The 23989-nt window shown below is 34.8% G+C and overlaps 1 protein-coding gene and 1 long non-coding RNA gene across 5 annotated transcripts in view; one reads left to right on the plus strand and one right to left on the minus strand.

Moving 5' to 3' along the window:
• Positions 1-20315, plus strand: part of ZNF654 (zinc finger protein 654) — an 87539-nt gene extending 67224 nt beyond the window's left edge. For 3 of the 4 annotated variants that reach the window (XM_019965347.2, XM_070786662.1, XM_070786664.1), the window contains 5 exons: positions 83-218; positions 3095-3297; positions 3876-4015; positions 10925-11066; positions 14305-17378. In XM_019965347.2, coding sequence (XP_019820906.2) covers positions 83-218; positions 3095-3297; positions 3876-4015; positions 10925-11066; positions 14305-16782 — 3099 coding nt within the window. In that variant the 3' untranslated portion in view covers positions 16783-17378. Of the gene's footprint in view, positions 1-82; positions 219-3094; positions 3298-3875; positions 4016-10924; positions 11067-14304 lie in introns of all 4 variants that reach the window. The other variant, XM_019965415.2, reaches the window with a different exon arrangement.
• Positions 1-23989, minus strand: part of LOC109562547 (uncharacterized) — a 43139-nt gene that overhangs the window by 16585 nt on the left and 2565 nt on the right. The window contains exon 2 of the long non-coding RNA XR_002181182.2: positions 1-16681. This exon is cut by the window's left edge and continues 16585 nt beyond it. This is a non-coding gene — a long non-coding RNA (uncharacterized lncRNA). The remainder of the gene's footprint in view (positions 16682-23989) is intronic.

Genomic DNA, 23989 nt, shown 5'->3' on the forward strand with positions numbered 1-23989 from the left:
AGTCATTTTATTGACAATGATGATCAAGTTTAGTTTTTAACCCCTTTAAATTCACAAAGCCAAAATGATTTTTCTCTCCTAGGAATGCCAGAATCACCTCCGCAGATATGGAAATGTGAATCTGGAACTGGTGACTCGAATCATTAGAGATGGTGGCCCATGGGAAGATCCTGTGTTGCAAGCTGTTCTAAAAGCCCAGCCCGCATCTCAGGAGATAGGTACTACAGGAGACTCAAATCTAAACCTACATTTGTGAGAAACAAACACAATTTCATTTTCTAACTAGAGCAGTATTAGTGTTTTTTATTTACAGTACTGAATAAGAGTAATGTATTTTCACATGAAGTGTGTTTAATTTGCTATATTAACCCAGCCCAAGAGTGATTTGACACAAGATTAGGTAAAACTATCTCTAGTAATTCCCTATTAAAATTCAGAGTGTTAACATATTTAGTATCCAGATGCTACTTATTTACAAAGAGTTTGTATTTGTCACTTCAGTTATGTTTTTAAAATCTATTTAAGTAGGAACACCCTTAAAAAAAAAAACAACACCCTGCTTAAGCACATGGAATCTCCCTTATACAGGAAACTCTATGAAGGATGGAGCTCCTTTAGCTTTTGTTTTGATAAACACTAACATATCCTACACCTAGCCCAGTGCCTGGTACAGAGTAGTAGGTGCTAAGTATCAGTACTTGTTTATTGAATGAATGACCACATGAATGCATAAGTGAATGACTAATTAAATGAGTAAGTAAATTTCAGTTCCAAATACTCTAGAGCAGTATTTCCCAAACTTCCTTCATCAGTAGGAGTTTTGCCTCATCCCCTTACTATCTGCATACCTTTTTGACATCACCTTCTCTTTAATCTATATTCCAATGAGCCAAAATCTCCTTTTGAAGGCAGGAAGCTCTGTCAACTATTTCTAATTAATTCTTCAAAAATATATATATATATTTGCTGTATTATTTCTGAGCCCCAGAATATTCGGGTCACCGAAACTTAGAATAAGCACAAAAGTCTGGACACATTTGAGAGCATGGGGAGAGCCTATGGAGTGCAGTTATAACATGGCCAAAGGGAAAAGACAAGACCTCTGGAACCATTCAGACATTGGGGAGAAAACATTGCCCACCACCAACTGCCTGAGTATGTTAGGATCTTTCTATTTGTCCAGGTAAAGGGGTGGGAGTGGGTTGTGAGTAGAACTGAGTGGGGAAGGGGCTATGATTCTAGGGCTTACAAGCAAGCTGACCCCCAGATACAAGCATAGGGGACAAGAAAAGATATGAGAGAAGATGAAAAGAGATAAGACCAGGAGAAATGAGAGTGGTGGAATGAGATGGGAAGTAGGACAAGACTAGAAGGAAAGAGCTAAGGTACATGTGGCAGTGGTATCACTGTATAAATATAAGGGATAGAAAGGAGAACTAGCACTTGATGTGAAGGTCTCAGAAAGGAATTAAAAAAAAACAAAACTGAAGACAGAGGCAGTAGTTGCATCGGAGGAGGAAGAGTAGGATTACTGAGGGAATGTATGAACCATCAAATTTAGGGAAGGCAGGGGTGACAGCTTTGAAGGAATCTGAGGAAGCTGGGGAATGTGGCCAGAGGGTACAGGAGCTGGGCAAAGACAGATTCATACAGAGTGAGAACAAGAGAGAAGAGTTTGGATTTTCAGATAACTTTTAGGTTTCTCTAAGTAGGAGCTAGAACAAACCCATTGTTGGTCGGTGTGAGGCTGATACCCTTTATATACACAGTTTATAGGTTTCTCTGGTGGCTCTGACGGTAAAGAATCTGCCTGCAATGCCTCAGACCTGGTTCAGTCCCTGGGTTGGGAAGATCCCCTGGAGGAGGGCATGGCAACCCACTCCAGAATTCTTGCCTGGAGAATTCCCATGGACAGAGGAGCCTGGTGGGTTATAATCCATGGGGCTGCAAAGAGTCGGACATGACTAAGCAACTAAACACAGCACAGCACAGCACATACTATGTATAGTTCTTTGATACATACTCCTTTTATACTTACCCTAGCATACTTCATTTTGGGAAAAGCTGCTCTAGAAGCTCATTAATGTGGATGCCTTGACTCTTGTGATCATTAGGGTAAAGATCAGTCTGAAGTTTATTTTTGCATTAACTATACAAATCATATTTGTATGCTGTTCATATATTATAAACAGAGTTGCAAGGCAAATGTTGAAGCCCAAATAAAACATTACTCATAGGCATTTCAGAAGCTATTGATTAAATATATATAATTAACTAAAACATTTTTGCATTTGAAATTATGAAATATGGGTTCCATTTCCTGCTCTGCCACTTATTTAATTAATTCTTTGTCCTTGGGCAAGTCATTTGACCTCTCTGAGACTCAGTTTTGTGATCTGTAAAACAAGTATTATATCTGTCATGAGGTTGTTGTTAGGTCTGAATAAACTTATGTAGCTAAAGGTGTTTATATATTTTAAAACTGTGTAAAAGCAAGTATTAAGTTTAGTAATTATCCTTGGGCATATATTAATGGACATATATTAATAAGCAGTCCTATTTGACATTACATTTAGCTTACTTTTTTGTTATAAAGTAATAAAATGTATTTCTTTTATGACCAAACTTTTCACTAATTCAAATTATATTTTGCTATAATTAATATGGTTTTAATGGCAGATTAGGATTTAGCCTTCTAATCTTACAGTAATGAAAATAATGGTAAGAAGACAAAGTACATAATCTTAGACTAGAAAGAAATTCCAGATCCTGTGCCATTTGAAACATATTTTAACATTAGAGAACACAAAAAAAGAGTATTTCATGTTTGTTTGTTTTTCTAATTTTGCTTCTTTATTTAGATTGAGAAAGAATCAGCAAATATTTCTTGGGCATAGTTTTGTTGTCTTTTATTGCCATTTTCCCAATCATTTAACTGATATATTCTTTTCACAAACTCCTAATAAGGAAAATGCTATTTAATTAAATAGTTAATTTAATTAGATACTACATGTTAGTGCTGAAGTGTCAAAGAAAAATGTTTGAGACAGTCTTTTCTTGAGAGTAATAAGAGTCTGTTTTCTTTTTAATATAGTGAACAAATATTTAAGTTCTGAAAATCCACTATTCTTTGAACTACGTGCCAGATACCTAATTGCTTGTGAACGCATACCTGAAGCAATGGCTCTTATTAAATGTTGTATAAATCACCCAGAAATCAGTAAAGACTTGTACTTCCATCAAGCACTCTTCACCTGTCTGTTTATGTCACCTGTAGAAGATCACCTATTCCGAGAGGTATTGTTTGAGATTGTTTGCCTATTAAACTTACCAAAAAATATGTAGCCCATTTTTGGTAAATTCCTTTTACAGTACTATCAAAGGCTGTAAGATTACATTATCTAGATTTATTCCCTTTGATACCATTTTTAAGCTCATATTGAATTAGCTCATATTAACAAATGATGAAATTAGAATTTTCATTGATAAGCATTATTCATGTTGAGCGAGTTTCTGGTGTGACAGGTTAAATAAAAACTGAGAAGCATCAGGATTTTGCATCTTAAAATGCTAAGAAATTAAATTCCAGTGTTTGTTACTTTGGTGTTTTTTTAAGATGAAAGAATTAATCTTTTCCTAATATGGACCCTACGTACCTACAAGCTATGGACATTGAGGTTAAAAGTAATCATTATAAACTGTAGGTGCTATATATAGTGAAACTATGGAAAACCATAAAAATAGTTCTGTATAATTCATTGTCTTTGTAGAAGAAAATTAGAAATCTAAATTCTTCTTAATGCTTAAACATTTATTACAACTATCTTTCTAGATATTTTTAATGATATGAACTGAGTTTTCTTTCCATCTTATAGCATTTACTGAAAACTGATTGTAAGAGTGGAATTGATATCATCTGTAACACTGAAAAAGAAGGCAAGACTATGTTAGCCTTGCAACTCTGTGAATCCTTTCTTATTTCACAGCTCCAGAATGGGGATATGTACTGTATCTGGTAAGTGTTCATAATACAGACAAAGAAATGGTGAGATGGGATGCAGAAGGAGAATTCGTTAGCAGAATTTATACCTTATTTTTTTAAAAGTTACGTGAAAATGTTAAGCCATCCCCCCCCGCCCCCCACACACACACATTTATTGTGCAAGAAACAATGGGTTGTAAGACCTAAGGGTTAAAAAAGAAAATGATCATGTGCCAGTAGTAAACAGTGTTAATATTTAAGAAATGTGTTATAATGAAATAATTATGTTTTACATTACATTTAGAGTGTTAGTTTTAAATTTTTTAAGAGATTATTTTTCAGAGAAGTTTTATGTTTACAACAAAATTGAGAGGGAAGTACAGACATTTTCCACATACTCCTTGTCCCCACAAATGCATATCCTTCCCCATTATCAAAACACTCACCACAATGGTACTTTTTTTTTTTTTTTTTAACCAGAGACAAAGTTACATTGACATATATTAATCACCCAAAGTCCAGTTTATGTTTAGGGTTCACTCTTGCTGTTAATTGTTTTATGGATCTGGACAAACATATAATGACATATATCAGTATAATATCACACAGAGTATTTTTGCTGCCCTAAAAATCCTCTTTGCTCAACCTATTTATCTCTTCCCTCCCACCTCTGCCTCTTATCTCTATAGTTTTGCCTTTTCCAGAGTATCATATAGTTGGAATCATATAGTATACAGCATTTTCAGATTGGCTTCTTTCACTTAGTAATAGGCATTTTAGTTTCCTCCTCGTCTTTTCATTTGAGCTTGATAGCTTTCAAATGAGCTTGATAGCTCATTTCTTTTTAGTGCTGAATAATATTCCATTTTCTGGATGTACCACAGTTTATTTATCTGTTGTCTAGTGAAGAACATCTTGGTTGCCTCCAAGATTTGGCAGTCATGAATAAGCTGCTATAAACATCTGTGTGCAGGTTTTTGTGTGGACATAAGTTTTCAACTCCTTTAGGTAAATACCAGGGAGCATGATTGCTGGAACTTATGGTAAGAGTATTTTTAGTTTTGTAAGGAACTGACCAACTGGTTTCCAAAGTGTCTGTACCATTTTTCATTTCCACTAACAATGGATGAGAGTTCCTGTTGCTCTACATCCTCACCAACATTTGTTATTTTCAGTGTCCCAGATTTAGCCATTCTAATAGGTATGTAGTAGTATCTCATTGTTGTTTTAATTTAGTTGTAGTTTGCATTTCCCTGATGACATATGATGTGGAGCACGCTTTCACATGCTTATTTGCCATCTGTATACCTTCTTTGGTGAGGTATCTGTTAAGATCTTTAGTCTATTTTTTAATTGGGTTATTTGATTTCTTATTGTCCAGTTTTAAGAGTTATTTGTATATTGATAACAGTCATCTATTGGATGAGTCTTTTACAGATATTTTTTTCCAGTCTGTGACTTGATACTGTCTTTCACAGAGAAGTTTTCAATCTTAATGAAGTCCAGCTTGTCAGTTATTTCTTTCATGGATCATGTCTTTGGTGTTATATCTAAAAAGGCATCACCATACATAAGGTCTTCTGTGTTTTCTGTTTAGACCATGATCCCTCCTTTTTAGTTAATTTTTGTGAAGGGTGTAAGGTCTGTGCCTGGAGAATCCCACAGAGGAGCCTAGCAGGCTACAGTCCATAGGGTTGCAGAGAGTCAGATATGACTGAAGCCACTTAACACACAAGATCTGTGTCTAGATTCATCTTTTTTTAAATGTGAATGTCTAGTTGTTTGAGCACCATTTATTGAAAAGATATTTGCTCCATTTGCTCCAAATTGCCTTGGCTTCTTTGTCAAAGAACAATTGACTGTATTTACTGTTCACTTTCGTGCACTGGAGAAGGAAATGGCAACCCACTCCAGTGTTCTTGCCTGGAGAATCCCAGGGACGGAGGAGCCTGGTGGGCTGCCGTCTAGGGGGTCACACAGAGTCGGAACAACTGAAGTGACTTAGCAGCATGTATATATATTTCTAGGCTCTCTGTTCTCTCCCATTGATCTATATGTCTGTTGTTAAACCAGTACAACACTGTCTTCATTATGTTAGTTTATATTAAGTCCTGAAGTTAGGTAGTATCAGTCCTTCAACTTTGTTCTTCTTCAGTATTATATTCACTATTCTGGGTCTCTTATTTCTCCATAGCAACTTTAGAATCTGTTTGTCCATATCCATAAAATAACTACCAGGATTTAGATTGGGGTTGAATCTGTAGATTAAGCTGAGAAGAACTAATAACTTGATAATATTGAGTCTTCTTGTCCATGAACATGGACTATCTTTTCATTTATTTACTCCTTTGATTTCACTCATCAGAGTTTTTTGTTTTCCTCATGTAGATCTCATACATATTTTGCTAGATTCATAGCTAAGTAGTTCATTTAGGGGGTGAGGGGGTGCTAATATAAATGATATTATGTGACTGTTAGTTTTTCTGAGCATTTAAAAAGCCATTAAAAAGTTGTTAGAACATATGAAGCATCCAATTACATGATCCAAGTAATCATGTAATTCAGAATGTGGTTTGAGAGTATTTTAAGACTATTTAATTTGAGAGTATTTTACTATTAGATAAAATCAAAAATAATTAGAAAAAAATCCTAATATCTTTTGCCTCCTCTACCTCAGTACACACAGACACAATACTACCACTTTTACATGTCACCAATTCTTGAGAGAAAACTAGGTCTCATTTACCTAACAAAATAATATGAAATGGTATGGGCTATAAATATTTTTTAATGAATGCTTTCAAATTTTAAGTTCTTAGATACTTAAAAGAATAGCTTGAAGGAGGTGTAAAGATAAACTTATTTAATATAGATGTTATAGACTAAAATCTTTAGATTCAGAGATGGAGTCAAAAGCTAGTTAATAGAGTTAGGTCTAGAAACTAGTGGACTTATCTTCTGTGGGACTGTAAATTAGATTATACAAATTTTTATTCAAAAGTGTACTATGTAAATTGGAGTTGCAAATAGAGAAGAGGATCAGGAGATAGTGGTTAAAACATACACTTCTAAGTAGTTTTCAAAGTATTATCATTTCTTGATAGTAATTATTTTGAAACAGTGTATAGTCATTACTGTTTAATATATCTTTTCTATGGTGATAGGAATGTTCTCTACCCTTGGCTTTATTTAAACTATTTAAGACCATCTTTAGTCTTTCATTTTGACATACTTATAAGTAAACTGGAATCACCTATAAACAAACCAAAAAATGACCAGGAAAACATTTTATTTTCTTCTTCTCTTGGCTAACCAATTTCTACTCTTTAGAGAGGAACTTCAAAAATAGAACAGAGCCTATCTTTCCTGCTCCTGGCCACAGTCACCTTCTAAAAATAGAAGGTGGGTGTGTGCCTCCCAGCTGCCTAACAAAAAAGGATTCCTTAGCCTGCTTCTTTGTCCTTTCTTCTGAGTAGGCTGAGTTCTGATTGCCTGCCCTCTTATTTCTTTTACCTCTCTCCTTTATATTTCTGAGTGCTAGGGTCTTCTTTCTTGTAAAAGTTGATTTTCACTGTAATTTAAATAGCAGGATTCTTCCAGCTTACAAGGTCTGTGTTGTCTGTTTCATTTTGGTCTTCAGCTTGTTCTTCATCTCCCCTTTCTGAGGACAAAACTTGATGTACAGTCCAGGTTTATTCTTGACTCAAGCCAATGAAACAAGCTACTAATCTAGTTCTCTCACCATCAATAATAAAATAATAATAACAGCTGCTTGTATTGGCTGAGTGCTTTCATTAATCTGTGCTTTATATATTTTTTATCTCATTTACTCCAGCAATCTTATGGGATAAATGAAGCCAAGATTCAAACCTGAGCAGCCTCTACTATTAAATATTACTTATTATAAAATGGGTATAGTATGAAAAAAATCTATGTGGTAAGGGTGGCTATAAATCATTTTATAGTCTCTCTGCAATTAGATAACTTGATGGTTATATTAGCAGTGAGCTACCTGGGAAATGTGTTTGTACACCAAGTCAGTGCTGTGAGGCTTTTTGTTTGTTATTTGCTGCACTTGGGTCTTCATTGAGGCGTGCAGACTCTTCAGTGTGGCCTGCAGGCTTTTCTACCTGTGGTGCGCGGGCTTTTAAGGGTGCGGGCTCTCTAACCTGCAGCATGCAGGCTCTCTAGTTCCGGTGAGGGGGTTTAGTTGCCCCAAGGCATGTGGGATCTTAGTTCCCAACCAGGGATCAAACCTGCATCTCCTGCACTGGAAGGCGGATTGTTACACCACTGGAAAGTCCCAGTGCTATGTTTTTTGTAAGGACCCTTTTTGGGAAAAGAAAACAGAAGGTTCATTAAAGTTTCCCTCTGGTCTTCATAAAGAAGACTATCAGTGAGCAATTTAATAAACATCAGTATATACTAGACATTTTACCTAGATGTTTTCACTTATCTGTCTTAATGCTTTTTATGTGTAAGAAAATTCTGGATAAAAGAAGTAAAAGCCACACAGCTATTAATAATAACAAAATGGGGTTGGAATAACTGGTTCAGGGAAAAGGTAGCATTTATTGAATGAATACTGGGATATTACACAAGCCACATCAAGGGCAGAGATATGGGTGGTCCTCAAAAATAACTGCTAACAAGGATGTTGAGATTGCTGGGGTTTTTTAAAAGTATCTCTGATCTGCCAGTTGGCTTCAGTCTTTCTTTTTGTAGACCAGAAGAATGGCAACACTCCCCAGGCTTCATAGTTTAGAGTTGAGACCATTCCAGGGTTTCTAACTGAACTGAGGTCAGTTTCCCATCCTTAGATTAATATTTCAGGAATAGTGAGGAGGGTCATATAGAAGGCATGGCCACTGAGCTTCCAACCCTGTGTATTAGGGCTATTCTTAGAAAATGATGGTTCACTGTGGACTGGGCCGTACCATCCCAATTGGTATATAATACCTGATTGAGACGCAGGCCTGGTGAGTAGGTCTCATTTATTCTCAATCCCTGTTCTTTTCCATTAGCTCCACCATACAGTGTGTCATTGAGAAGATTTACAATGCATTAATATGTGAGGAAACAGGCCTTCTAAAACAAGGAAGTTTATGAAAGGCATGAAATCAGTAAGACAGATAAGATCTGTTCTGAAATAATTATCACTTTAGTTTGGGGTATTCATGAAAGTTTTCATGAAGAGTTACTTGATAAGGACTTTGACAGATAAGCTCATCTTAGAAATAATTATTTTCCAAGTAGAGCAATCAACAAATGAAAAAGAGAATAAATAAAGCACATTAACTGACACTGAGGAAACCAACCTAGAAGAATGCCCAGGATTCATATCCTGATCCTTCTGACTCCTAAACCCATGTTTCTGTTGCTTTTAATACCAGAAAGCACACTGAACAAGTACTAAATGAAATAATCTAGGAGACTGGTAGCAGATTAGTTTAGCAACCCCTATAGAAGTACATATGGAAAATTAAAGGGTCTAAGGTGGTAACATGGAGAATGATAAAATTGTGGGCAAAAGTATAATAAAAATCAGAGACTATGAAAAACAAACAGGTTAAAACCAAACAGGTTAGAGGAATATTTAGTGTCTTTGGGCGACAGAGGATGCGATGGTTAGATGGCATCATCAGTTCAATGGACATGAACTTGGGCAAATGCCGGGAGGTGAGGGACAGGGAGGCCTAGCGTGCTGCAGTCCATGGAGTCGCGAAGAGTTGGACACAACTGAGCAACGAACTGAACTGAAATGGATTAAAGTGATAGAAACCAATCTAAATTGAAATAACCAGTTATGCAAACTGGAGAAGTCAGAGCTAGAGATTTGGGAGCATGTTATGAAACCTCATGAGCTTCTCAAAGGAATTCTGTGTGCAAAAAAAAAAAAAAAAAGTGGACGGTAAACTGAAACTTAGGAACACCCACACAGCTAGTGTGAAATGGAAGTGAAATTTTGGTTTTACTTTCTGTGTTGCTTGCCATCATTTTTTGTTTTGTATTCTCTGTATTGTCTCTCTAAATAGAGTATGTGCACCTTCATGATAGTAGTCAAACTGTCCTTAGATTTAATAGCTTTAAGTGCTGGGCTCAAAGTATATAATCAGTATATTGCTTTTAAAAGAAATATATTTTCATCAATTATTTTAATACTTTTTAGACTAAGATGCTTTATGTAACTTTTATGACACTTTTCAAGGAATTCTAATTTGCTGAAATTTAATATCCAAACATTTCAACTATACCTTACAATTTCCTTTGTCTCAGAACCCATTCCTCGCTCCTGTTGTTGTTGTTCAGTCACTTAGTCGTGTACAACTCTTTGTGACTGCAGCACACCAGATTCCTCTGCCCTCCATATTTTAGAAAAGAATCTACCTGTGAAATATTTTAAATGGTCCATAGCTTGTTCCTTTAAATGTACTACACTGTAATGGAAGAGTAGATGGTATAAAACATAAAATGTCAGAATCAGTGCTATAATATACTTAATACTTTTAATATGTAGTACTTTTGGTATCTTAAAAGTATGAACCATTTCTTCTTTGCAGAAAGTACAACATTGATTTCTAAATTTGCAAGTGGATATTAATTTAAAGGTCAAAGTTATTTTTTTAAGTAATCTCATTAATATTGGTATATTGAAATTAGAATGTGTTTTGATCAAGTACTAGAGATGCTTTAGGTTTGTTGGCATATGATTGGGATACATTCTGTACCATTGCAAGTCGTAATTTCTGATCTCTCCTTTTCCCCCAGCTTCTGTTAGTCCCAAACAGGTAGCTTTGGAAGTAGCTTGGAGTTAACGTAATATCCACTTACACCCACTTTGTATACATCCCAGCCAGGGCACTACAGAATAAAGGAAAGACAGGTAATGTTTGTATTTGAATAAACTGTATTTTTGATATTTCTCTTTTTTCTCATTTACAGGGAGTTGATTTTCATATGGAGTAAACTTCAGCTAAAGTCTAATCCTTCAAAACAAGTTTTTGTAGATCAGTGCTACCAGCTTTTAAGAACAGCAACTAATGTGAGAGTCATATTTCCTTTCATGAAAATCATTAAAGATGAGGTAAATAGTATATATTTATCCCTTCATTTTAAGTTAAATGACAGTTCACGGAAACTTGCATCTCATAAAATTTATTTGATCATGTAATTGAAGTAAAGAAAGATTTTAAGGCCACGTTCTCCATATATTATATACTCCCCTCCCCCTAACCTCAAACTCCCAAGACACAAAGCTTATACGTAAATGAAAATAACTGGAAAAAAAAAGAGATAAAAAGCCAATTTAGTGTTACGTGAAGTTTTATGTGGGAACAACTTGCTTCTGTAAGAAGCTGTTCTCTCTTTTCTTAAAATTAAATAAGCCTGTCACTTTTAACATTATTCTAAATCCTGTTTATATAATCTTAACTAATTTGCAGATGATCTTTGTGTAACTATAGGTAATACCTAATTCACTGTCATAGAGAAATACAGTTCATAGTTTTAAGTTTGATGTTTAGAATGAAAAGGAACAATTAATTCTGAGGCATTTTTGAAACCTAAGGACAAATTTTTAAAATGTTTATTTAAAATAAGAGTAAAAACCCATGACCTGTTTGTGAAGCAAGTTTTTCATGGGCTACTGGCAAGTGTGTACAGTTCTACATAAGATTCTTATATACACATGAGAGTAGATCCTTAGATCTTTGTACTTTTTCTCCTCAAATATTAACAGAACTTTGAATACAAAGATAGGAAAGATAAAGCTACCTTACATTTTCGATAGCTCCATTTAACTGAATCTTTATGTGGGTTACTTTTAAATACATAAGGAAGCATCCATTAAATAATATATTTTAATTTTTTATACATTTATGCATTTATCATATTTATTACTGCATTACTCATTAGATGTATGACCATGTAATGATCATATTCCCCTGATAACAAAGTTTTGTATCATATTCCGATGATATAAAGCATTGCATCAGAGGACTTTTTAGGTTCTTTTTAGCTAACTACACTAATAGCTTCATTATTAAATAGTCATTTGTCATTTAAATGCATCATCAAAGTTAACCTCTCATGCCACCAAAAAATGGGGAAAAAAAAAAATCTATGCTATAGAGTGCAAATTTTGCACTTAATATTTGAAGTGCATCAGAATCACCTATAAAACTTTTCTAAAAATAAAGATTTCTGTCTATATTTTTTAAACAAATGATTCTCATCTCAGATGGTAAAGAATCTGCCTGCAGTGCAGAAGACCTGGATTCAATCCCTGGATCAGGAAGTTCCCTGGAGAAGGGAATGGCAACCCACTCCAGTATTCTTGCCTAGAAAATCCAATGGACAAAGGAGCCTGGAGGGCTACAGTCCATGGGGTTGCAAAGACTCAGACATGACTGAGTGACTAAAACTTTCACTTTTCACCGAAAACTGAGAGACTCTTACAGAAAGTTTAAAATATAGGTGAAGTTCAGTCAATTATCTTAGAACTTTCTCAATGTCACATGCATGGTCAACCTAAGAATACATGATAAGAAAAATTCAAAGATGAAGTAAGTATTTAAAATGTGCTTAATTTCTTATACACTCTACTAAAAACATTTTTATCTGATGGAATAGATCATTCATATGCCTCAGTGCTGTGAAAGGAGGCACAGGTAATGAATGCTATATGAGTTCAGAAGGAGATGTTACAGATAGCGTATCTGAAAAAGCTTCACAAAGGAGGCTGCTTTCAGCTGGGTGTTAAATGGTAGAATAGGATAATACTAATATTTGTAGAGGACTTCATAGTTTACAGAGCCTCTTTTCCTCATTTTATTATTTGGTTCTCATAACTGTCCAGTGGCATTAACAGGAGAGTGTGGATGGGGAAACTAATCAAAGAGTTTAGTTACTGTGGGGTTCAGGTTGCTAGAGATTCAGAAGGGACTGAATATTACACTAAAACTTGAAACAATTCCTAAATGTAGTGGAATTGTTAAAGGCTTTCAGGTTAGAAAGTAGCCTTAGCATGTTCACTTTTGTGATGATCCTGAAATTTTTTTAAACCTCAGCAACTAAGTACATTATAATTCATGAAGAAAGGTAGAGGATGTAGATAGAACTTTGGAGAAAAAGAATGAATTGTCTTGAAGTAGTGGATTTGCATTTACTGTATCTGGAAAATTTTATGCAGGTTTTGTAACTGACCATTAGAAATTATAAGTAACAATAAGAAATAAGAAATTTAAATTCAGAAAAGGATTCCAAGTTGTAAATGGTAGATTTACAGAAGACTAAAATTGGTATAATATATCTGATCTCATTCATTCTGCAAACACTTATTCAAAGGTCTTTATATGCCAACTCCTGTGCTAACCACAGAAGATAGTAACCACATGAGATACTGTCCCTGCTATTTAGGATTCTCAAAGATTGAGTAGGAGATAGGTAGGAATTTACCATCTAGGTAAAGTGATATGCAAAGTTAAGGTCTGCTTGTAGAACTGTAAGTAAGGGTTACACAGCATGTAAGGAACTCAGAGGACATGAGGATGGCCAAGTTGTGTTCCCCCCGTCATCTGTAATTTACCATATGCAGCCGATATGATACACACACACAACTGTTAAAAACAGACTATTTTATCTCTTTCTATTCAAATGAGCAGATCATTCCAAATCACTAGAGGCATTATTTATAACTTGAATTCAGGTGGATAATCAACAAATTCCCAACTAAAAGCTTGATGCAGTTATATTTGAGTCATCAGTAAAAGTTTCAAAGCTTGAGTACTTTTCAGATAACTTTCAGTATGTTCATTATTCTGATACCTTACTGATTTGGAAAGTTTGTAATTGCCTTCTTTATATGGATTACATTTCTCTGCTTATTTTGATAAATAATATTACTTAATAAGTAAAATAATATTATTTAGTGCAGCTTTATGAATGAGTTTCCATAACCCATCCTTTTTTAAAAAAATCTAGATTTGTAATAAACTTTAATCACCATAAGTTTATGACGCATTTATATTTTAATCACCATAAGGTTATAATATTTTGTATTATGGTTAGTAAGGCTCATAAACTTGAAAATTAAATAAATTGAAGCTAAAATGCTATCTTTTCCAGATTATTCTCAAGTAAAATAAATAAAAATTTATTTATATATTAAAAAAGAGTAAACAAGGCTACCCATTGAAGAAAATTGCATGTTTAGAATGCTATGTTTGTTTATTCAGCTTTTGTTTCAGAGTTGTATTTTAAAAAGATAAACTAGTAAGTGTTGATTTTTTAGAAGGTATTCAGTGGTAATTTTTCTTTTACAGGTTGAAGAAGAAGGCTTACAAATTTGTGTTGAAATATGTGGTTGTGCTCTACAACTAGATCTTCATGATGATCCCAAAACTAAATGTCTAATTTATAAAACAATTGCACATTTTTTACCAAATGATTTGGAGATTCTCAGGATTTGTGCACTCTCGATATTTTTTCTTGAACGCTCCTTGGAAGCTTATCATACTGTTGAAGAGCTTTACAAACGTCCAGATGAAGAATACAATGAAGGCACAAGTAGTGTTCAAAATCGTGTTCGTTTTGAATTACTTCCAATTTTGAAAAAGGGATTGTTTTTTGATCCTGAATTCTGGAACTTCATAATGATTAAGAAAAACTGTGTAGCATTACTGAGTGATAAGTCAGCAGTTAGATTTCTAAATGAAAGTGCACTGGAAAATTCTGCAGGTAATGTAAAAAAGGCATTGGATCAGCACAGTTTAGAGGAAGGGCTTGACTCTCTTACAGATCAGAGCCCTGGAGAGCTTGATCCTGATGATATATCTGGAGTGCAACCAAAAGGCCCTATTAACGCAAAGAAAAACCTTACAGCTCTTAATGCTTCCAGAGTAGATCACAATGTCCCAAGGCATCGGTGTATGTTATGTAACAAGGAATTTCTAGGTGGTCACATTGTAAGGCATGCCCAGGCTCATCAGAAAAAGGGCAGTTTTTCATGTGTGATATGTGGCAGGAAATTTAGAAACAGAGGACTTATGCAGAAGCATTTAAAGAATCACGTTAAGAAAATACAGAGACAGCAAATTGCTGCAGCTCAGCAAGAGGATCAAGAAAATCCTGCTTTAGAAGAAATGAATTGTTCTGATACTTTCATTTCATTTGAAAATGGGAATTCTGATAATAAAGATTTGGAAGTAGAGACTATTACTGGTTCCAGTGACAGAAACAAAGACGTCATCCCTGCACATGTGGGTGAATTCACTGAAATTCCTGTAAATGTATCAGAAGATGTTATTGAAAACATTACTGAAAATGGCAGCCCTGATACTTCTTTAAATAATGTCTCAGAGCCATTACCTATCTGTGTGGATGACTATGAGGAGGAAGAAGATGAGGAAGGTGATTATGAAGAAGATGACTATGACCTGAATCAAGAAAGTTCAGTACTTCATAAAATCAATGGAGCTGTGTGCCATCCAAAAGACATATATGCAACAGATCAAGAAGGAAATTTTAAGTGCCCTGCTCTTGGCTGTGTCAGGATATTTAAAAGAATTGGATTTCTGAATAAGCATGCAAGGACTGTACATCCAACTGATTTAAATGTGCGGCAAACAGTAATGAAGTGGAGCAAAGGAAAATGCAAATTTTGTCAAAGGCAATTTGAAGATTCTCAACATTTTATAGATCACCTTAATAGACACAGCTATCCAAATGTGTATTTTTGTTTGCATTTTAATTGCAATGAATCATTTAAGCTGCCATTCCAACTTGCTCAGCACACAAAAAGTCACAGGATATTTCAAGCTCAGTGTAGTTTTCCAGAATGCCATGAGCTTTTTGAAGATCTTCCTCTGCTATATGAACATGAAGCTCAGCATTATTTAAGTAAAACACCAGAATCATCTGCACAACCAAGTGAAGCAATTCTTTGGGATGTTCTTACAGACTCAAAATCTAATCATCAGGAAAAAGACTCATCTGGTAATGAGAGACAGACTACTAGTCTGCCAGTTTCTACTAGCAAATCAAGGAAAGATATTACAGAACCAAAGACATGTATAGAAAGTATGGAAAAGAAAACAGACAGTTTAATTCAGAATGGAAATGAACATTCTGATGACACTGTTTCTGATACAAGCTTGACAGACCAAAAGATGCCTGACATAGAACCAAATTCTGAAAATAATTGTAGTATTAATGATTTAGTCAATGGACACAGTGGAATAGAGCAGACACCTTTAGTTTCATCAGATCCTGCTTTGAAAATTGATACAAATAGAATCAGGACAGAAAACGGTTCCATTTTACCCAGTGTTGTACCACAAGAACACAATACCCTGCCAGTATCTCAGGCACCTTCCAAACCAAATCCGACGAGCGAACACACTTCATATGGCTTAATTTTAACAAAGCCATATGTCAGACCATTGCCTCCCAGTTACCTTGATGAACGGTACCTTAGTATGCCAAAACGCAGAAAATTTCTGACTGATAGGGTAGATGCCTGTTCTGATCAAGATAACGTTTGTAAAAAATCAGTGAAAAGATTAAGATGTGGCAAATGCCTGACCACCTACTGTAATGCAGAAGCACTTGAGGCTCACCTTGCACAAAAGAAATGTCAGACCCTCTTTGGATTTGATTCAGATGATGAAAGTAAGTCTGCTGTCTTCTCAGTAGGTATATCTGTAGAAGTAGAAAATGCCATAAATCGTCATAAGGTTAAAAAAATTAACATTTGTATAACACAGATAATAAAGCACTACTCCATACGTTATTTCGTGTAATCCATATAACCACCATAAGGTTCTGTTCCTGTTTTATATATCAAGCAACTGACATTCACAAGTAATTTGCACAGGCATAGGCCTATGAACTTGTGGAAGCCAGAACTTAAACACAGTTTTTTCATACTTTTTGGATCATACATTTTAACTACCTGAGGCTTTTCTTCATTCTATGTTTTTATGTAATAAGAAATCTGAAGACAAACTAATTATGATGAAAATGTTTTTCATCTGCATGCCAGAATATAAAACAAGTGAAGCTGAGCCTCTATTACAAAAACAAAAATTTTTTTAAAACAAAATAATTGAAAAACTGAGCTAAAGAAGAACATACTTTTCTACTAATATTAATATTCTTTGAATGAGTAAGGGTATAAACAAACAGGAAATCTAACTTAGAATACTAGATGAACATCTATAAAATATGAATTAACAGACGTGTTCTGTTTTACAGGTGCCTGATAAAAATGTTTCAGAAAGATCTGTCGATCAAGCAGTAGTGTGCAAAATGCACTACAAGAAAATGCATCATCATTTTGCTATTTCCCTGATGGCCTTAATTTTAGAGCGATCTTGGATTACTAAAGATAAAGACAAAGCACATTTTCTAGAATGAACCCACAGAGGAGATGTGCTGGTTTAGACTCCAAAAGGGTTATTACAAAACTCCCAAAGTACCAGTTATCCAGAGAAACCACATTTTTTTTTTTAAAGAAGTTGATGATGATCAATAGCAGCATGTTCAGTTTCGCTTATGTGAGAAACATGTTCAGGCAACCAGTCAAAAAGAATAACCAGCTATGGCCTTACAGAAAGGGAAGAACTAACCCATTATATATATATATATAAAAGAAGGAGTGGTTTACAATAAACAATTTAAAGTATTCTACAAATAGGATTCTTGTCATGCGTAATCAGATTTTGTCCTTCTTTTGGATCAAACATGCTTTAAAGAACCATTTCTATTTGGTTTATTATTATTTAGAAACTGACAGAATAAAACTTACCACCATCCTAGCCATAAAAGATTGTAACTTGTTTCCAGAGGATTGATTAGGTCAGAGTTCAATGAATGACATGCCAGCATTGAAAATTAACAGGAGGCAAAACAATAGTGCTTTGCTAATGAGCTCTTGACAGAACCTTCCACTTTCCATTTTTATAATACCAATGAGCTGTAAGCAGCAGCCTCAATACTAGCGGTAACTCTGGGGAGAGATGGGAGGAATATAAGACCATTAAAGGCTGTCTTAGATGTCTTAGTTGAAAGAAAACACTGAATTGCAAATTTTTCAATGTGAATAATGGTATAAGCACACTGGGATATTTCTATTTGTATATAGAGTAGTGTTAGGACATTGCTTGATGATTCATAGTAAGGTCCTTTAGACATTAATGTGAGTTATCTAAGTACAGTCCTATGAAAATAACTGGCTGTAAAAAAAAAATACGCAGCCAAGAATCAGGTCAAGAATTCATTGGTTTTATTCAATTAGAGTTTATTCTAAAATAAGCCATATTACTCATGCTTTCTTATTTATTTCTGATAAATTTGGCCTGAATAGTGATTTTTATATATAAAAGGAAATATTTACACAAAAACTTGCACAGCAAGAACACAGTAAGATATATTGATGCATTTATTTTCTTTGATGACCAGTAATTTTCCTAAGGAAGATTTTAACTTAATAGCCAATAAATTGTTTAAAAAGTTTTTAAAAATACCCTCTCCGATGTGTTCCACTTATATAGTCTTTAAAAGAAGAAGCTTAAAGACTTCCTTTTACCTAATAGGGTATTAATCTATAGCAGGGGTAAAATGAACAAAAGCTGCAAAGGTAGATTCCTTAAAAACAGAGCTATTAACGTACAAATATGTCAACCAAATATTCCAGTTATTCCAACTGGTATATTCTTGTTCAAAGTATATAATCTCATGAGACCCTACATTATAAATTTTTGGATATTAAAGCTTCTTAAATGAAGCCACTAAGGAAGTGAGACTTTTCTTCGTGGGCAGCATATTAAATTAGGATTTCCAGGTCATGGTAAACCAGATATCTAAAATAATGTCCCAATTTTATTATTTATCATAGGCATTTACTACTATGCAATTGATAGTCATCAGTCCATTTCAGTCAAATCAGGTTTTTGTTTTGTTATGTAGCCTATATTAGGCTATGGATTTTACATTTAAATAACATAAGATAAACAACTTGATCAGATTTTTATGTCTTTTAAGGTCAACTAAAGAAAAAAACCATTTTCCATGCTTCCTGATACTAAAATATAATACTTGAGTTCTATTTCAGTTCAGTCATGTAATAAAAAAGCCTGTTTGGAGACTAGTTCATATGGGCAATGAAGTTATTTTGAAATATTTCTGCTTTGTATCTTTTCCAGAAGTTTAAAATCACAGCTTAACATTTTATCACATTTTTAACTTTTTATTTTTTATAAGTTGTAACTATTGACATAAATCCATGTCTGCAAATTGTTTTCACTCATTCTGTAGTTCATACCAAAATATTTTAAACATATTCCACTTGTTATTTTTTTGTCTTTAATTTGAGGTTTTATTTCTACTTTTGTTTTACTAAGGGAAAACTTTCTGAAAGACTGAGATCAAATTGGTTTATACATCAAGGGATTGTTTTATAAAATTCTATTGGACCACAATGTTCTATTTCTAACCTCTTATCAAATAATTGCTATTGAAAGAATATGTGCATTTTCTTATGTATGCCTTATAAAACTTACATCATTTTGCTTTTACGAGGTGCATAAACTTCTAACACTTTTAATGTGGGATTCAGAAGACAAGGAAGCTTTCTTCTTTTTCCTCAAAATCTTCTCTTTTTCTTCTCTACTCCTTCTATTTTAAGGGTGTGTTTATCTTACATGGACCAGGTTTCAATCCTTCATTGTCAAATAAAAATTTCCATTGAAATATTAAATACTAGCTTTCTGCCATGTTTCAGTAAGGTCAAAAGAATAGCAAATCTGAAATTTTGCTGCTCAGATATTATGGAGAAGATAGAAAAGGAGACCCTTCGTGGACAAGGACACTGGTACTTTGGGCTTTAGCCATATTTTTTTTCTTTTAAACCACCAATTATATAATGAAAAGATAACTTATAACATCAAACTTGTGATTCTCTTCAAATCACACTTGAAAGTACAGCCGTACTCCTTTCATATTTGGTTCAAACTGTAGTATGGGTGGAAAAACCTAAAAAGAATGGTAGTGTTTATTTTTTAATTTATTTGGTACTGTAAAACACCTTTTCAGAATGACTAAATGCTGCATATGCATTTTGGAATTGTTAATATGTGAAAGGTATTACAGATTCAGCAAGAAAGGAAATTTGTGCTTCCTTGTTGAACATTAAATTATTTTACTTTGCATTTTATAAGAGTACAAATTAAAACTGAGCCATTGAACTGCAATAAATCAACAATAGTGTCTCATTTCAAGAAATTTTTTGTACTGTACATAGATTTGTTCAATAAAACATTGTCCTTGTTGGTAATGAAGTGTTCAGTTTTATGTAGCACATTACTTCAAAAGGAATTAGGCTTAAGGTAAATGTTAAATAAATTTATGCTTCATAAGAGAATGAGGTATTTCAGTTAATATTACTATATTCAGATTATTGAGTGATTTTAAAATACATGGAAAACAAAACTCTAAAAGTTTACACAAAATAGATATTTTTAGACATTGTTTAAACTAATGTCCATATGCAGGAATTACAAGTTGATAGAACACTGTTTACTAAAGTTATTTCAGGTAAGTAGTTTCAGTATGAAATAGTAGCCTCTGCAAACTTAGTACATGAAAGACAAATGTCAGAACTCTCCAGGACAGTGGATGGACTGATCTACATTGGTAATTCTTCAGAGATGAAGAGCCTCTGGTGGAACTTAAAGACTGTGAAGTCATTTTGAAATAAGATGTACATTATGATAATTGGTTCCTACAGAAGCACCTCATTGGGAACATGTTTAAGCCAGTAATCTGTACCTAAAAGGAGGTCCTTGGTCATGAGGGCTTCTACTCTTTTGGCTCACTAACAAAGGTAAACCTCCTATACTTTTTGCTATAATTTTCAACTTAAGTGAGAGCTGAAGTAGAAAGAGAAGCTCTTTGATGCGATGATAGCACTGCAAATGAAAGAATAGATATTCTGTTAATTATGGTGATTTGCAAATATTACAAATGTTATGCTTTGAAAAACACTATGAGAAAGTTATTAAAGCGTTCCAGAGCTGAGATCTAGGATTCACCATCTATGATTCATGGTCATATGATCTTAGATGATTAAATAAATGCATTGAGGTATTTAGATATAAAGTTACTGGGGTTATCTCAACTTCCTATTTTTTCTTTTCTGAATTTGAGGAATGCTGGGAAGCAATCGAATGTTAAATACATTTCCAAGGCAAATGAGTTAGATTGCTTTCATAGCATAAAATTCATACTGATTTCAAGAATCAACCGATAATGAAGCCAGAAATTTGGGCTGTATATCTACCCATACCGGAAATGGAGGCAATCCAGTATTACTTCAAATAAAAACTGAAAATGGGAGAGAGATCTATGCCTTATTTATGGGTAATGCAAATGGAGAAAAAATTACTGTGTACCAGCTTACTTTATGTATGTTACCTCTAATTGTTAACCCAAATACGGTTAGCAGCAGTGCTTTTTAGACACGAAGGCTCAGGAAGGTTAAGTAACCTGGCTAGTCACATAGCTAATAAATGCAGAGGTGAGAATGAAAAATCTGATGTTTCCTCCTAAAACCACGTCATGTAGTTTCCATTCTGCCATGCAGTTTTCCCTACAAATATGGGGCACAAGTGGATCTGATAATATCCAAGTGGAAGAGGGTTAGACTTGCCTGAGGATCAGTGATTTCAGAGACAAGGATGAAGTCTGGTAGACATGGCTGCTTGATGTTTCATTCTCTACTAGCAGTGATTCTTAAAAGTGTGGTCCCCAGAACAGCAGCATTATCACCTGAGAACTTATTAGAAACGCTAAATTTGGGGGACTTCTCTGGCAGTGCAGTGGTTAGGAGTTGGCACTTTCACAGGATTCCGTAAATTACATTGTGCCCTGTCCCCAAGAAAATAGAAATGCTAAATTTTTGATCAGCTGAGGGACCAATCTGTCCTTAAGTCATCTAGGTGGGTTTGATACACACTAATGTTTGAAAACCACAGATCTAAATCAACAAGGTTCTTCATATTTCCCTAGCAGGTAAACTATTAAATGTATAGAGCCTTCTTAGAAACCCAATTTCCAGGGCATTTAAGGAAGTCACCTTTAATAGGTTTTAAACAACTACTGTTGAATGAATATTTTTACCAGATCTTATACCCCAAATCTGCTAATCTAGAAAACTTTTTTTTTCCCATGAAGTATTCAGTGAAACTACCAGAATGTAGTTAAATGAGAAAAGCTCAAAGATGTGAGATCAAATGTATTCAAATTCTAGCATGATAGCTTTAAGGCAACTAAGCCCATCCCACAGAGCTGAGACTTCCATGTCTGTTAAAAGGGGAGAGCCAATCTTCAAAGTTTAAGAATTAAGTGCCTGAAGGGCCTATTGCTGAGCCCTTCCTGTTACAATTTTACTGACTTTACTTTCTTTTCATGTTATGGCTCCTGTACTGTCCTTGTTCTAGCCAAAAACAGCCATGTTGTTCCATGCAGTTTTCACTGCTACTCCCTCTACCTGTACTTCTTTTTCTGCTTCACTCATTCTTTGCTTAATCTTCTTGAGCATCATTACACTCTCCAGAAAGCAGATCTCTCTTGATAATTCTGGATTTCTCTATTGAAACCTATATCTCCCAGTCTTCCTCCTCTCAGTAGACAGCAGTTCCAGTTGCTCAAATCAAAACTTTCCAGTCATCTCTGACTTCATGTTTTCCACTCTCACCTGGACTATTAATCTTCTAGTTGAGTTCCCTGCCTTTCTGGCAGTCTGTTCTAGACAACAGCAGCCAAAACGATCCAGTCTGATTATAATCCTCCAATGGCTTTACAGTTCATTCATTTATTCAACAAATATTTATTGCATACTATGTGCCAGCCTGTTTATAGACAATAAAAAAAAAAAAAATCCCTGAATCCCAGAACTCACATTCTACTTGGTGGGGGCGGGGGGTGGGTAGGTGCAAAAGTACAATATAAATGTTATAGAGAAAAGTAGGTAGAGAAGAATAAGTAAGCATGGCATTGTAGGTGGTGATTTTAAACAGGATGATAAGAGATGATGATAGCACTTTTGATAACTGCTGAGCAGGGGAAATAATGAAGTAAGGGAAAGACAGCCACTCGGACATCTGAGGGGATGAAGAATGTGCCAGGTAAGAGCAAAGGCTCTGAGGCAAGTACCTGCATGGTAAGTTTAAGACATTAAAAAAAAAGAAAACCATTGTGACTAGTCTGAAGAGACTGAGAATAGGAAATACAGACTGAGGTAAAAGATTAAACCCAAAGTCTTTACAACGGGCTGTTAAGACTCTAGACTGCACTATTTGATACAGTAGCCACTAGCTACAAGTAACTTAAAATTCAAATAAAATTTAAAATTCACTGACAGCTATACTAGCTGCCTTACAAAAGCTCAATGACTATGTGTGGCTGGCTGACAGTTACTATATTAGCACAGATGCAAAATAGTTTCATTTTAGAAAGCACTTTTGGAGAGGTGGTTCTGTATCAGTGGTTCTAAACTGAGGGAATTTTGCACACCACCCCGCCCCCCACCCCAAGGAAATATTTGAGGAAGGAGATATTTTGGCAGCCCAACTAGTGGAGAAGGTGCTACTGGCATCCATTGGGTAGAGGTCAGGGATGCAGTTGGGCATCCTATAATGCACAGGACAGACCCACAAAAAAGAATTATCCTGCCCAAAATGTTAACAATGCCTCTGTTGAGAAACCCTGCTCTAGATCAATCTTGACTACAGCTCTAACCTCACTTCTTACCGCCTTCTCTTTGCACAAGCTGCTCCAGCCTCCTGGCCTCCTTCCTATATGCCAAGCATTCTGTTCTTTCCTCAGAACCTGTATTGCTGCTTTTTCCTAGAACACTCTTCTGTGGTTCAGTCTCTCTTACTTTTTTCAGATTTTCCTTCAGTGTCACTTAAAGAAGCCTTTCTTCACAGCCTGTATATACTATCAACA

The sequence above is a fragment of the Bos indicus genome, chromosome 1 (genome assembly GCF_029378745.1).
Source record: "Bos indicus isolate NIAB-ARS_2022 breed Sahiwal x Tharparkar chromosome 1, NIAB-ARS_B.indTharparkar_mat_pri_1.0, whole genome shotgun sequence".
NCBI classification, from domain to species: Eukaryota; Metazoa; Chordata; class Mammalia; order Artiodactyla; family Bovidae; genus Bos; species Bos indicus.